The sequence below is a fragment of the Pezoporus flaviventris genome, unplaced genomic scaffold (assembly GCF_033815535.1).
Source record: "Pezoporus flaviventris isolate CSIRO_AGI_PZ_B2104156 unplaced genomic scaffold, CSIRO_AGI_Pfla_v1 ptg000129l, whole genome shotgun sequence".
NCBI classification, from domain to species: Eukaryota; Metazoa; Chordata; class Aves; order Psittaciformes; family Psittacidae; genus Pezoporus; species Pezoporus flaviventris.
Genome location: NW_026892677.1, coordinates 4,261,075 through 4,276,680, shown reverse-complemented (window position 1 = coordinate 4,276,680; position 15,606 = coordinate 4,261,075). Strand labels below are relative to the sequence as shown.

Below are 15,606 nucleotides of genomic sequence, written 5' to 3'. Positions count from 1 at the left end.
CCTATCACAGGCACCAAGCCTTTGCATGTTTGATGTAGTTCCAAGGCAGAAACATAATTAACAGTAATACAGGATCCTGAAGCCTCGGAGATTACCAGTTGGACCAGGAACAGGGAGAAAAGAGAATGCATTGTACTTCTTGTAAAGGGATTTAATACATTAATGAAGATTTTGTGTATAAACTTTATTTCCTTATGCCCCTGACACATTTAGCTTAAGGTTATTAAGTCTCTAGCAAGAATCTGTTCAGGTATGAATACGTTTGACTCCAGAAGCATTCCCTGTGTTGAATAGTCTGTTAAAGTTGGCACACTTCTTTCTGTGCATCTCTGCATCCTCTGTAGCCTTCAGCATCCTAAGTACCAGGATCCTGTGCATTTCAGCATCCTAAGTACCTAAGGAGCTTGTGCTAGTAAACATGGAGTCTGGCTGGGGAATACAGGGTGTGTTTATCTTTCTACCTCATTCTTTTCCTTACTCCACGATTCCTTTTCTGATCACTCATTTTTCTGTGGTTTTAGTGAATACCAGACCTCTTGTTTGCACACAAAAAATACCCCAAGGTTCCCATTCACCACCCTAAAGCATCTCTGAAACTTTATTAGCGTTGGCTACTTCTGTGCATGAGAGGAGTCAGTCCCCACCTTCACTCAGCTCTGGGTCTGTGGCCCAGACCACACCAGGCAGATTGCTGACACTGATGGTGATCTCTGTGCCACAGATGTTTGTCCAGGGGGGATTATATTGTGCCTTCCTCCCCCCAAATTCTTGGAGGTCATGTTCATCTCCTCCATTAGCACTGTCAGTCAGAGTTGAGGTTGATGGGGAGTCTTCGAGAGCGGTGGCCTCACTCAGCTTTGGCACACGTGTGCTTTCTTTACTACATGTGTACAACCACACACAACACCCCTCACCAGATATAGGGGCTAGCAAGGTATAAATTACACTCATCTTAATTCTTTGATGATTTGCCTTAAACCAGAGAGAATGTCTCACTTAATTTTTGGCCTTTTTTAGTCAAGTTTTAGCTGATCTAAAAGAAGGACCTTCCATGGACTAACTGATCAGCTTAATGGTGTGATCCCTGTAAAAAACATGAAGACAAGCAGGCATCTTTCAATTCCTGCTCTCAGTGGCTATGTGACCTTTCAGTTTTATCTCTTTCTCTCTCCTCTTACCATATTGCAGTCGGAGGGGAAGTTAAACCCAGGTTTGACAGGTAGGGTTTTTTCATTTCCCTCGGCAGCACACCTTTTGACCCCTATCTTCTTGCCAATGATTTTTTAAATCCTAAATGATTTGGGAATAATTGCTCCTCCTTTAGTGATTATTGCCCTTCACCGATAGTAAATCTGTGAAATCCCTGGGGGCTGGAGTACAGGTTTGTATGCGGATGCCACAAGCTGGCCTGGACAAGCATCGCTGCTCATCGCTGCTCACAGAGCTGCCAGGACTCTTGCAGGAAAACTTGCCCAGACAGGGGAAATACAGCCCCAGGGAACAAGGGAGAGCTGCTCTGCCCCGCTCTGCCCTTCCCTGTTTCCAGAGGAAATCCAGTTTTAGGGTATTGAGAACCCAGGAATGAAGTTGGCTTTGCTGCAGGAATCTCATCCTGAACATCTGGGTTCAGGCTGAGGAAGGGCAGAGAGCAGCTCTGCTTCTGGGTGCTCTTCCCTCTCCTCTCTGGGGAGGTGTTAGAAGGAACTGTATAAGAAGAAGGGATTCTAAACTATTAAATCCAGGCATTGAGAATGATTGTGTATCTCAAAGCATCTTGAAGGGGAGTTGCAATGGGAATTGGAATCCCAGTGCCTAGGAGCAGTGTTGCCGGGTTCTTTGCAGCTCTGCAGGTAACAGTGGGACTGTTCTGTTTTCCTCATCTGTATATGCATGCTTTATTTACTGATTACTTAAAATGAACCCATCATAGAATCCTGGAATGATTTGATTTGGAAGGGACCTTAAAGCTCATCCAGTTCCAGCCCCCTGCCATAAGCAGGGATACCTTCCACTAGAGCAGCTTGCTCCAAGCCCCATCCAACCTGGCCTGACAAGACGTGCTTCTTCTGGGCAGAATGGAGCAAGGGTGGGCTTGTGTAAACTGTTTCCAAATAGACTACTTCAGCGTGGTACTGGACAAATGAGCCTTGACTTGAGAGGGCATCCTCTTAACATCCCATCACCTGAGGGATGATCATCATCCCTCACATGAGCAGTATTACAGAACGACATAGAAGATAGACTGGGCTGCTACCTATTATGTTTAATCTTGCACATTGCACCTGATGTGTTACTCAAAAGAAGAATTAGTCGTTATCAGCTGAAGCTGTTCCAGATGCACTTGCTCATAGCTCATGGTTTATAAATGCTTTCAGAAAATCTTCCGTTCAGCTGCAGCATTTCCTTTATGTGCCGTGTAATACGGGGGAGAAGATTATGGTGTAATTAGATGATTAATAAAAATAGCTCTGGAACTTAAGTGGTTTTACACTTGTTCAGTAGGTTTGATTTAGTACTGCCCAGCAGACTGCTTGCAGAGTGGGAACTGAAGTGTAGGGAACACAGAAGATGAGCTGGTTCTTGTATGGTTGCCTTCTATGTAAAAGGGAGTGTAAAAAAAGAGGACCTTAAAGCTCCTCCAGTTCCAACCCCTGCCACGAGCAGGGACACCTTCCACTAGAGCAGCTTGCTCCAAGCCCCTATGTCCAACCTGGCCTTGAACACTGCCAGGGATGGGGCAGCCACAGCTTCTCTGGGCACCCTGTGCCAGCGCCTCAGCACCCTCCCAGGGAAGAGCTTCTGCCTAAGAGCTCATCTCAGTCTCCCCTCTGGCAGGTTAAAGCCATTCCCCTTGGCCTGTCCCTACAGGCCCTTGTCCCAAAGCCCCTCTCCAGGTTTCCTGCAGCCCCTTTAGGCACTGGGAGCTGCTGTAAGGTGTCCCCAGAGCCTTCTCTTCTTCAGGCTGAACAAGCTCAGCCCTCTCAGCAGGGATGAAACTAGATTGTCTTTAGTGTCCCTTCCAACCCAGACCATTCTATGATTCTATAATCATCCTGTTACATCATGCAAAACTGAACAAATGAGATTTTACAGTGATTTCCGAATTGCTGCATCAACCTGAGAATGGGTTGGGATCAAGCTCAGCAACTTACACATCTCGCTGGTCACAATCTGAAGCTTATAAGTGGCTTTTAGAATACCAATTTTAGGAATTGTTTAAAAAGATAAGCTTAATTTAAACCACTTGGAGCATGACATAAGTGGGCCGTTAGGACCAGCATAGGCCTAACTTCCTAAAATTCACCATTCCCTTTGACCTGCGTGCCAGATCGCTTTGATTTATGTTCCTGATTACACATCACACGGCTCTGTGCTGCGCTAGTACATTGCTGGAGGAGCTATAGCATGAATTAAATTCAAGGTAGGGTGACTTTTAATCAATACGATGACAATATTATCTTGTTTAATTTGTCTGATGGCAGTATTAAACATCAAATCAAGCTGTTTGTTATGTCAGGGGAGGGTGACGTATGGCAGAAATAAACCTCGCTTGATGCCACTTGTTCTGTATGTCATTGCTTTGACAGGCCATCATGATCGGAGATGATATTGTGAACGATGTAGGAGGTGCCCAGCAGTGCGGGATGAGAGCCGTGCAAGTGCGGACAGGGAAGTACAGGTCAGTGCGCATCCTACACCCTGCGCTCCGTGGGGGAGTCATGGAAAGGGGGGGAAGAACCGCAGGTAATGGTTGTGCCAAATCCCACTGTGCTCTGATTGCCTTACAACACATTCCTTTCTGAGAGAAAACGAATTCCACCCTGGAACGTGGTACTTGTTCAAAGGGAGTGCACAAAATCCCATGCCTTTCCCCCAGCCTTTCCTGTTGGTGGCACAGGTTTGCAGTCAACGTACACTTGCATTTGTTGTCTGAACAGACAGCTGCTTGGGCAGCAGTTAGGCTTGGGCGGGTGACAGCATTCTCAGTTGCAAAACACAGCTTAGGGAAACCCTGTATGCACAAAAGTGGCAGGAAGAGGAAGACACGTTGTCTTTCAGCTTCTAATAAGTGTTTGCTGTTAAATTGCTGCTATGATTTCCCCATCGCGGGGCACAGAACTGGAGTGTTTCTTGGGGCTTGCTGCTTTCTTTTCCTGCAGCTGAAGGTGTTGCTCACTTGCTGTAAGACGTGTCTGAAACTTGTAGCAGGGTTAAGATCGTAACGTTTGACTGTCGACTCAGTGCTCTCTCTGGGTTATCGCTCACTGCCTTATGAAGGACTCCGTATGTCAGTTATCTCCTCCAGACAGGTATTCAGCACTGAGATGTCTGAAATGCGTGAGCTGCTTCTCCACTTCTCATCTAATCAGAGTGCAGGCTTCATCTCTTTCAAATGACCCTTCAAACCCTTCTCCATGCAGTTGTCTCCATCATTCTGTGCTTTCATTGACCCAAGAGCTACCTCCCTGCAGCTGCTGATGGGAGACCTGACAGGGCACGGCCCAGGGTTGACTGGCGGAAAATGAAGCCATGATCTCATGCTCAGGCCAGGTTTGTTTGAGGTCATCTCAAGGTGACTCTCCAAACGCAATGAAACATTGGTCCCTATGTTTAGTGTCTGGATTCCATAACACTCCAAATCTCCTCTTAACCATCATCTCCTCTTAACCATAACCGGGGCCTTTTTGAGGTAGGTTCAGCAGCACCATCTGTCAGTTGGTAGGTTTGCAAATACTGAGAATGTAAAAGAAGGATGCTCTTTTTGGGAGGGATGCAGCACGTGAGAATGGTGCTTGCCATGGGCTAGCTGAAAAGTTACTGCGTTAGTTTTCGAGTAATCTGTTTCTCAGGTTTCCTTCTAGTTTGTGTGAGGTGATGAAATAATACCCAGTGCCTTAAATCTGATGGACCAGTAAGTGATGATTTCTGAGGAAAAAAGACACACAAGTGTATTGTATTTTGTGTATCTGTAAGGTAGCGCATCTCAAAATCAGTTTTCTACAAGAATAAAGCTCCAAAAATCCACAAGATTAAAAAATTAAGTATAGAGTTTGTGCTGTTGGGATTATTTGTCTATAATCTGTGTAATGCCATTAATTTCCTAAAGGAGAAAAGAAGGATTCAACAGTTGATTCTATTCTGATATTAAGGGGATCACTCAATGAATCTACATCTTGATGTCACTCAGATACAGGTGTCAGTGAAGGAGGTATCTCTGCACATAGAGGTAAATTAGACCTTTGTGCTAAACAAATATCTCCTGTGATGTATTTTGCCCACCACAATATGCCACAGGTGATTCTGCATCCAAACTGTTCAGGCAACTGACACAAACTGTATATACACACACATACACATAAATATGTATAATCATCTGCTGGAAAAACATATCTTGTATCAAGCTTGAGTCATGGTTTCACAGCTGAAAAGGAATCATCAGCTGTTCTAGATGGGGAATAGAGATTGTTTTGTGCTGCTGTGTTTCTTGTCTTAATGTGTGGTTGCTGTCACCTGAAATAGTGTTCTGTTGTATACAGAGGAGTGTCTCTCTAAAAGTGGTGCCAGACCTGTTGTTAGCAACTGGGAGTAAAATGAAATAGCTCTTGTTTGTGAAGAGAGGTCAGGGATGTATGTCTTTATCGGAATGACTGATTTAGCACTCATGGAAAATCAAAATACACAGTGCATATTGAAAAAGGGGGGAGAAAAACAAAAGAATGAAAGCTGATGGGCATCTTACATTAAAAATAACAGAAAATATTTTTATTTTATGGCTGGCTTAGTTTAAATTCTGCTATATAACATCATGCACAGGTCGTCTCTTGCTTGTGTGGTAATCCTGTCAGAGAGCTGTGTGCTACATCCAAGTACCTCTGGATGGCACCGTTAGTACGGTATTAGCCACAGCTTCGGGACCTCCCCAGTGTCTGAAGCTGGTTTTGCATAGATGTAAAGCACAAAGACCTTGGGATTTGTATCTGCTGAGTGCTGGTGGGGTGGGATTTCAGTTGTGAGAGTCTTGTGGCTATGGACAGGGGTGATCACCCCGGTTGAGCTGTCTCTGTGTTTCTGCTTTGTTCCCAATCCCACCGCAGTGGTGGTGCCTCACTTCAGCAAAACAGAAGCAGAGCTGGTCCGAGAATAAAGTAAAAGATAACAGAGGAACCATCCCAAGGCATTGCTGCAGGTGCATTTACCACTGGGTATGTGAAAATGACATCATTTGACCAAGTTATCCCAGTGAAGGCATTTTGGATGTCGTTCTGTAGGTACAAGGGATCCCGTTGTACCCCTCCAGCCTCACCCAGACGCTGTCCCTGACTGGCCGATGCTGTCACCTCTGGTGCATACATGTGCATTGGGGCAGCTCTCCTTATTTTAGGCATTGGTGCAGTTCACATCGACATCTTTGAGGTCTGGGTTTGTCAATGCAGGGTGGAGGATGTTGGCTTTGCAGGTGGGTCGAGGTCCAGAGGAGAAGCAGAAGGGGTGCATGGAGAGCTGGCATAGCCCCGTGCTGCCTCCCTCCATGGGCTCTCCCCTCCTGGCCTCTGCAGGGTCACTTTCTGTGTTGGCTGCTCCGAGGGTGAGATGCAAAGTGAGGATTAAGCTGCTGCAGAAACATTTGGGTTTACATCACCTTGCATGGAGGTCCTGAAAATCAGTTCCTTTGTCCTGATTCTTTTGATCTTTAACGAAATGTGTGGAGATGGTTTCTTTTAGTGTGACAGACTTCACTCCTGCGTCCATACTTATCTTCTCCTCGAATGCACTTAATCTTCCAGCAGGACTTAAGAGTTGAGCTCTTTCTCTGTAGCCAAACCAGACATAGCACAGATTAGTCCATGAAAATATAGAATCCCACACTGGTTTGGGCCGGAAGGGACCTTAAAGCTCACCTAGTTCCACCCCGTGCCATGGGCAGGGACACCTTCCACTAGAGCAGGTTGACCTTTCTGAGGTATAAAATCCAAATGCAGAGGGTCAGTCAGAGGGTCTGCAGGTTTGTCCACCCTCAGCTTGTCCCATCTACAGACCAGGTCATTGCTGCAGACTCTTGCGTGCCGAGAGAAGAAGCTGGTGTTGGGTGGTTCAGCGTTGGGAAATCTGATGCTAATTCCAGAGCTTCTGTGCACACCTGCATGGAGGCCCTTCACAGCAACATCTTTCCCATCTAGAGAAGAACATGTGCAGGGTATGTGCTAATTCCGCTTGCAGCTAATTGGCCTTGACATCAGACCAAACATTTCCACCCTAACTATTGATTCTGCAGTGCTGCGGAATATCCTCGTTCCTCTTTGTAGCATGCAAGTTAGAGCAGAGAAAAATGACTTTGAGGCTCTTCCAACTGTCTCCCTGCAACACTGGAAACAGTTTTAGGTGCATCAGTGCTTCCTGTTGCAGGTGGTTCTTGGCAGGGTGAAGGAGTTACTTACCCTTCTCCTTGTTGTCATTTACAGGTCGTGATGTAAGTAAAGACCTTTCCATCTCTGGTGTGTGGCAGGAGTCAGGAATGCTCACGGCACTGGTACTCACTGCCCCTGCTCTCCTGTGGGTTCTGAAATGGTTCCAGAGTCTGGCAATAGGGGTTCATCCCCCCTCTGTGCCCACATGAGGTTTTCGTTGTTTGACTGGAGATTTATCTCATGGCCATGGCTGATGTTGCCGCATCCCTGTGCAGCCTCGCTAAGGACGTAAAGGATGCGCCAGGGATGGAGGATAAAAGGATCAAGGTGCATGAGAGCTGTCATCTCTCTCCTGCTCTGCCACTGAGGGAACTGGGTCAAGTTACTTCATGTTGCTGTTCTTCAGTTTCCCCACTTCATAATTATCCTCGGAGAATAATTATCCTGGCTTTCTTACTAAAGTGGCTTCTGATGTGCTCCTCTTATCTGATGGAAGAAAACATAACAGAATTTGCACAGATTTATGGGTAGTTGTCTTGCCAGAAATAAAAATCCAGACACAGTCGAGTTGTGACAGAGGAAAAAATCCTTTAGGCTGCCATCACCGACTGATAAAGGATGAGACAGCCAGGGTGGGTTGTGGTAATAACCTCCTAAATGAAGTTATAAAGTTATCCTCCAAGTCTTTCCACTCATAGATAAGTTCACAGTTGTCCCTGTGTTAGTCAATGGAAGCTCATGATACCTTCTGCAAAGAAAGAGTCACAGCTTAGTGCTCTGCCCTGCTGTTCTTGCTCGCTGCATTGCCAACCAGTTTGCTGGTTTGTTCACATCTGCCTGATGGAGCCTACAAGCTGTGTGTAATGGGAATGAACAGGCGGAGGCGCTCCCTGTGTGCTGAAAGAGAACCAGGGGCATTCCGATGGCCTCACAGTCCTGGTAATTACGCCTGTTTCAAGTATGAAATGGAAAGGCTTCCAACCTGTATTTGCACCATAAAAAGTTGCATTGTAATTCCTGTTAACCTCTTAAGCAATGTTTATTCAAGCCTAGTGCCAGCGGGTTGGTTTTCATCTTAGCAGGGTAGCTGATTGCAGTCAATCCTGAGGCGTAGTCTTAACCACCATTTATTGCACATTCACATCAGTTTGCTCTGTCCACATGAGGATCTTCACATGTGTTTATCAGTTTCTGGACCATGGTTTGGTTGCCATAATCTCTGAGTCAGCTCTGAAGAGGAAGTTGAGAGTAAATGCTGCAGTCCCTCAGCACACACCCTCGTCTGGTGACAGCCTTAACTTTTCCCAGTGCATTCAAGCGTCCAGACACAGAAATTATACTTCTGGTATCTGGTACTTTACCAATGAGCAGCCTATGAGAAGGTGTAAGTAAGGTATGAGTTCTTGATGCTGTAAGTATGGTGTTACGGTCCCACCGCCCATTTTTTAGCATAGGGTATAGCCAATTGAAATGCAGAATAACCAGTTGCAATGTGTTATTGTTGAGCTCCAACTATTGTTGGACTAAATGACTAATGTAGGTTCTTTTCAGCTGAATTATTCTGTTCGGTTCTGTTCTATTCTATTTGGTTCTATTCTATTCTGGTATATTCTATTCTACTCTACTCTATTCCAGCCTATTCTGCTCTGCTCTTAAATGCAGGTTATACCTGAGCTAAAACACACCTGAAAGGAGTGTTTGGGGGAATAGAGAGTTCTGCTGTGTTGTAGCTAATGTGTAAATTTGATTCTCTGCAGTCTAAAAGAGAAAGGGAGTTTTGGTTGTGGGGTTTTTGTTAGTATTTGGTATTTTTTGTTGGCATTTATTGGTACCGTAAAACACCTCGAGGAGGCAGAGTGAGCTCAGGGCATAGTCATGCTCAGTGCTGTGTGTGTGCTCATGTGCTGTTCTGAACAAATTAGTCTGAATATGAGAAGAGGGATCTGTCTGTGATGAGAGTAGGGACAAGGATAAATAAGGGAGGAATGGATCAGGTCAGTAAGGAAAAGCAATATTACTCAGCAGTCTCAACAGTGCTGCTCTCTAACACTTGACTTTTCCTTAGCGGACCTGCTCTAATCAATTGTCACATCTCAAACCTTTACACAAGGAAGCAGTTTGCATCTTGCAGATCAAGATGGTAGTGACCACATCAGCCTGTGCTGCAGTTTTGCTTCGCCTCTTGCTTCACATCCACACAACACACTGAGCTGAACCCGGGACACTCATGCAGTAGCAGAGTCCAAAACGTTTCCATTTCTCCTCTTCTGAAGTTGATCAGTAAAGCGCTGAAAGAGGAGGAGGTGATACCAGGATCTGCTACTAGAAGCAAGAGGGCCCGAGAGGGCACATGGCTCAGGTGGGCTTGGTGTATGGGACTAAAGCACTTCCAGACCCTCTCTAGAAAGCATCCAAAGGTAATGGCCATTTTGCTTTCACGCTCCTTTGCCCTGGTGTCTCCACGTCTTGGTAGTACATGCTTTTGCTCTTTCAGCCTGGGTTGGCAGCCATCCTCCACCCAACTCACACATCTACACGAGTAACACCGGAGCCCATGACAGTGGCATTTGTGTTTCTCTCCTCTCTGCAGACAGGTAATTCATGAGCTGAGGTGGGATGTGGAGCTGCCGGAGCCAGTCCAGAGGAGGCCATGGAGGTGCTCCACATCCCTCTTGTGTTGTTGCCCCAGAGCTGGATGCAAGGGGGGATCCCCAGAGCGCAGCAGAGGGGGAGAAGAGTGGAGTGGAAGGGGAGATGTAGGTGCCTTTTCACAGCACCAGCATAAGGCTGCAATAGGAAGGTTCCACAGGGAAGAAGCCTGGGAGGCGGCCTGGATGTGCAGCAGTGTTTCTCAACACTTGTCGCTTGCAGAAGGCTGAGCTGTATGAGCTTGTTCAACATTTGACAGCCCTGATGCATACCATCCCCATCACTAGCTGCTTTATTTCCCTAGAACTGCTCATGAGCATGTTGAAATGTGCTGCAGCAGTGGCACAGCTGGGACAGCTGCTCGGTCGTGGCTTCAGTAGAGATTTCCTTCTTTTTACAAGGCAGGTTCCTCTTCTCTGCATGGTTTCTTCCTGTAGTGAAATGTCATCCCAGCTCCTGTGGTTCATGGAGTCCCCTCACTGAGCATCACGAGGAGCATGGCAAAGGGGTGACCGCTGTGGTTGATAAAAGCAAAACAGAGAGTTGTTCTCAAAGGCAGAGAGACACAAACAAGAGGGAGGCCAGCCAAGAGAGCTGCTGATGTAACTCCCTTGGAGCAAATGGTTCAGTATCTGGAATTTAATCTCCTGGCTTGGGCTCCTGCTCACACTGTAAACAAGCTCAGGAGCCACAGTGCTGGAGCAGTACCGTGTGCTGGCACCCTGCGTGCACAAAACAACTGAGAGCACCTCCCATGTGGAGACAGCTGAGAACATTGGGGCTGTTCAGCCTGGAGAAGAGAAGGCTGCGTGGAGACCTCAGAGCAGCCTCCAGTGTCTGAAGGGGGCTACAAGGATGCTGGGGAGGGACTCTTCATTAGGGACTGTAGCGATAGGACAAGGGGTAATGGGTTCAAGCTGAAACAGGGGAAGTTCAGGTTGGAGATAAGGCAGAAGCTCTTCCCTGTGAGGGTGCTGAGGCGCTGGCACAGGGTGCCCAGAGAAGCTGTGGCTGCCCCATCCCTGGCAGTGTTCAAGGCCAGGTTGGACACAGGGGCTTGGAGCAAGCTGCTCTATGGAAGGTGTCCCTGCCCGTGGCAGGGGTTGGAGCTGGATGAGCTTTAAGGTCCCTTCCAACCCAAACCATTCTATGATTCTATGAGTATTCAGGCTTTAGTACTGGAGATGGGGAGGCTGTGAGCTGCACAAGCTTCTGCACTTCACACACTGCAGCCACAGGGCCCTTATTCTCCATCCCCTGGGCTGCTGCCGGTTCCCGGTTTGTACTGGAGGGGATGTGTTCCTCACCGTGTGGAATTCCAGAGCGGGGGATGCAGGCAGCCGTGCTCCGCAGGGCCCGATCCCATGCAGCCCCTGGCTCTGGCTTTCCAGTTGCACTTTGTGGATGGTGGGAGCCTGAAGTGGTTTTCATCTTGGTGTGCTGAGCAGAGCAGCCGCCTTCCTGCCTTCCTAAGGGGCTCCTGTTCTGCAGAGCCCCTCCACTTGCCACAGAGCCAAGCTCTGTTACAGACCCCAGCAGGCGTTTGCAGTGGGATAACACGAAACGTTCAGCTCAGTCCTTGACTGCATGACACTGAAATCAGGCCTAAAAATAGAGCCATGTCTGACCCTGAAGTGAAGGATTTTCACTCGTAAGCCAGCCTGGCGCCCGCCCAGGTGACGTCATCTGGAGAGGAAGTCGGAAAAGCTTCCAGATTTGTTGCTTTCAGTGCGGAGTGCTAAATGTGTGTGTCAGTGGGTAAGCAGGAGGCTCACTTGCTGTGGACGTGAGCTGGGGGAAGGAGGGATGGGGAAGAATCAGAGAATCCCAGCCTGGTTTGGGTTGGAAGGGACCTTAAAGCTCACCCAGTTCCAGCCCCTGCCACAGGCAGGGACACCTTCCACTAGAGCAGCTTGCTCCAAGCCCCTGTGTCCAACCTGGCCTTGAACACTGCGAGGGATGGGGCAGCCACAGCTTCTCTGGGCACCCTGTGCCAGCGCCTCAGCACCCTCACAGGGAAGAGCTTCTGCCTAAGAGCTCATCTCAGTCTCCCCTCTGGCAGGTTAAAGCCATTCCCCTTGGCCTGTCCCTACAGGCCCTGGTCCAAAGCCCCTCTCCATGTTTCTTACTCATCAGCCCAGTGATGTCTGGTGATATTAATGACGGTTGTGGTTTGAGTCTAAGTGATTTAGACTTGCAAGTGCATGGATACTGCTCACAGTGGCCATGGAAGCATCCGACATGCCAGGTATTGAGTGACCTCCCTTGGTTTCAGCTCTCTGATACTAGAAAGCGACTTTGCTCAGACTAACCTTCAGGGATTTGATCCAGATCTCTGCTCAGGTAGCATGGATGACCTTACTGCTGCTGTTCTAAATCCAAGCTGCTTCAAACACGATCCTCATGCTTCTGTGCTAAGCTTCTTGTTCTTTAAAAGGGATGGTCTGAAAAATGCAGTAGGCATTTTTCCTCTGAAACTTGATGTCTTTTCCGCTCTGGATGCTGCCAGGCAACTCCTATGCTCATCCTCTAATGAGGACACCTTTACCTTGGTGTGCTGGTGAGTGCACACTGGAATCTGAAGCTCTCTTCAGATGGCGAGAGCTCAGTGTGGTTTTTACATGGGGTGTCTCTGTTGCCTGTTACCCTTCTGCCTTTTAAATTCTCATTACATATTTATAACAGCAAAGATGCCTAAAGCACAACCGTGGGCAGTGTTTGGTTTCTGAGTCCCAACTGATGCTGAGGAAGCTGCTGTTGCTGTGTAAACACCGTGGCAAGAGCTGATTTCATGCATCCTGCTGGGCCTTTTTGAACAATACTGATGAGAAGAGGGGGAAAGTTTTACCATATCAATGCCCAATCTGATATGGAACCAATTGATTTGGTTAGAGACTGACGGAAGTGTTGAGGCGTCCCAGCCCTTCTTGGGTTTTCATCACAGCACCGAAACTCTTCCTGCAGACAGCCCGGTTTGTAGACATCTGCCACGGCACAGGCACGGACGAGCTGCTTGCCACTTCCTCAGCCTTTGGGGAGGCTTTGCCAGACTAAGCATGAGGATCTGTCTGGTTGTCTGCTGGGAAATGACCAGGCTGTGGCTGCAGAAGTGTTTCGTTGGCATCAACTGTGCCCGTGGAAGGCAGGTGATAGCCCAGGCAGGTTGGGATTGATTTCCCATACCAGGGTTAATTGTATGGCCCAGAGAGGGGCTTGGACAGCTTTTCCATGTTATAGCCATTTTAATGTTCAATCTTGCAGCCCTTCTGACTGAGATGGATCTCTATTTGCAGCTATACTGTGAAAATCCTTAGCTTTTGATCCCTGATACTTCTTATTAAGTACAACCTATTAAAGGTCTTTTCCAACCTAGTCAATTCTATGAAGTAACCATGTGAAAGGCAGGGACCTAAACCTAAGCAGCTGGAATAAATCCCGTGTATGCCAGCAGGGAATGCCAGTCCTGCTGTACATCAGCTGCTCCATTACAGACCCGTTGTTTCACGGGGTGTTAATGGAGCTGACAGAAATGAAATGAAGCACACACTGCTTTTATTCTTGCAGACAGAACTCTTTATTTTGCTTTGCTGCTTGAGGTGTTCTAGCAAACACTCCCTTCCTTGTCATCTTTAAACTATGTGGAGAGGTGGGGAGTGGGCTTTTACCAAAGCAAATGGACTTGTGCTTTGAAAAGTCCCTTCCTGCAGTTTTTGCATGACTAGCACTGTGCTCTCGGCACTCCCTGAGCTTCGTTTTTGTACAAAGCTCTATTTCTATGCATATATAAGCTTTTAAAGTTGTGTCTTTAAAAACACATCCCCGGATAGCATTCCTGTAGCTTCACATGGAGATGGGTGCAGAGGGCTTGGGAAGAGGGCTCAGGGGCTGTGAGATGGTGGTCAGAGGTGCTGGCAGACACACAGTGATGACCGGCGCTGCTGAACATAGCACAGGTTGTCAGGTAACTTTCAGATAAAACAATACATGATAAAAGACTGTTACAGCATGAACTCAACCATACTGTGCACTCCTTAATGAATGAATGTCCTTAATGAAACTCTCACGTCTCCTTCCCCACACCAAATCCTCATCTCTCCATCACTCAGAGCAGACACAGCCTCATATATGGGGGACCCACAGAGCAACTCTTTTCCCCTTGGCAGTCACTGATTTCCATGTGGGTTTTTCTACCATGTCTTTCCAGCAGTTAAAATCAGACATTAATGATTTATTTATGGAGCAGGGCTTTGGGGTCCTGCCTTAAATATACTGGCAGAGGTTAAAACTAACACTGGCCACAGGGTCAATTGCTCACACAGTTTGAAAGTAAATGAACATTCCATGTAAACGTGTTGGAAATGCCACTCGTGGCCATGGTGGGGACATCTGTGTGTGCTCAGCTCTGCTACAAATGGACTCCTAGCTGGTCCCATGCAGATGCTTGGAAAACCACAGTGCCCGAGAAATACATGGGAATCATGATGGAACAGCTTGGCTGAGCCAAGGGAGAATGTGTCCAGTCCCAACAGCACTAACAGCTAAAGCTGCCTACAAGGCTGTGTACATCTTGCCTGCAAAGCAAGTGGAAGAGGAGTGTTCCGAGTGACTCTGACTGAGTTTTGGCCTGTGCTTCCCTGCGTTCCCATCTGCATTCCCGGTTCCCACGGCCTCCGAGCGGTGACAGTGAAAATAACCAGAGCAGCCAAGATGAACTCCCAAGTATTTAGGTTTCTCAGCTGCACCTCCATAAATCTGGCTGATGCTCTGCCGCAGGAAAGGGTCTGGGGTGTTAAATAAATAGACAGTAAATTTCAGAGCCTTTGGTAAAATTAGGATTGTCGTTACTTTCCCGTTCCAAGAAGACTGATCTTGGTTATAATGATCCCAGCTCCATCCACGTCTTTTCAATAGCTCGTACACTGATAAATGAAGAGTTCCCTCTCCCAAATGCCTCTCCTTCTCCTGATAGATTCAGTGCGTTCCAGTTGGATGGAGAAACCATTTTTATTCCTTTTACACTTGCTAAGCTATTTCCAGGCACCCAGTGGGCCACAGCACCAGCAGGTGCCTGGAAATATAACTCTTTATAGCGGTGAGAATCCAGTCCCTTATTTCTAAACTTAAAACAATGTGTTCCACATTAGTGATCTTCCCCAAGCAATGTCCCATGAATGAGCTGGTAAGAAGAAAACCAACTCATTAAGGTTGAGATGAGCTCTTAGGCAGAAGCTCTTCCCTGTGAGGGTGCTGAGGCCCTGGCACAGGGTGCCCAGAGAAGCTGTGGCTGCCCCATCCCTGGCAGTGTTCAAGGCCAGGTTGGACACAGGGGCTTGGAGCAAGCTGCTCTAGTGGAAGGTGTCCCTGCCCGTGGCAGGGGTTGGAACTGGATGAGCCTTAAGGTCCCTTCCAACCAAACCATTCCAGGATTCTATGATGAAGGCAAGCAGTGGAGCAGAGCTGTGGGCTTGGAAGCAGTTTTGAGATCATCATTTAATATGACAGGAAAATGCCTGGACTGGGGTTTAGTAACCATTGCTGGTCTGTTTTTGCA

The 15,606-nt window shown here is 47.4% G+C and overlaps 1 protein-coding gene across 1 annotated transcript in view; it reads left to right on the top strand.

The window, feature by feature from the left end:
- LHPP (phospholysine phosphohistidine inorganic pyrophosphate phosphatase) overlaps positions 1 to 15,606 on the top strand; it is a 72,428-nt gene that overhangs the window by 21,653 nt on the left and 35,169 nt on the right. The window contains exon 6 of the mRNA XM_061478592.1: positions 3,588 to 3,679. Coding sequence (XP_061334576.1) covers positions 3,588 to 3,679 — 92 coding nt within the window. The remainder of the gene's footprint in view (positions 1 to 3,587; positions 3,680 to 15,606) is intronic.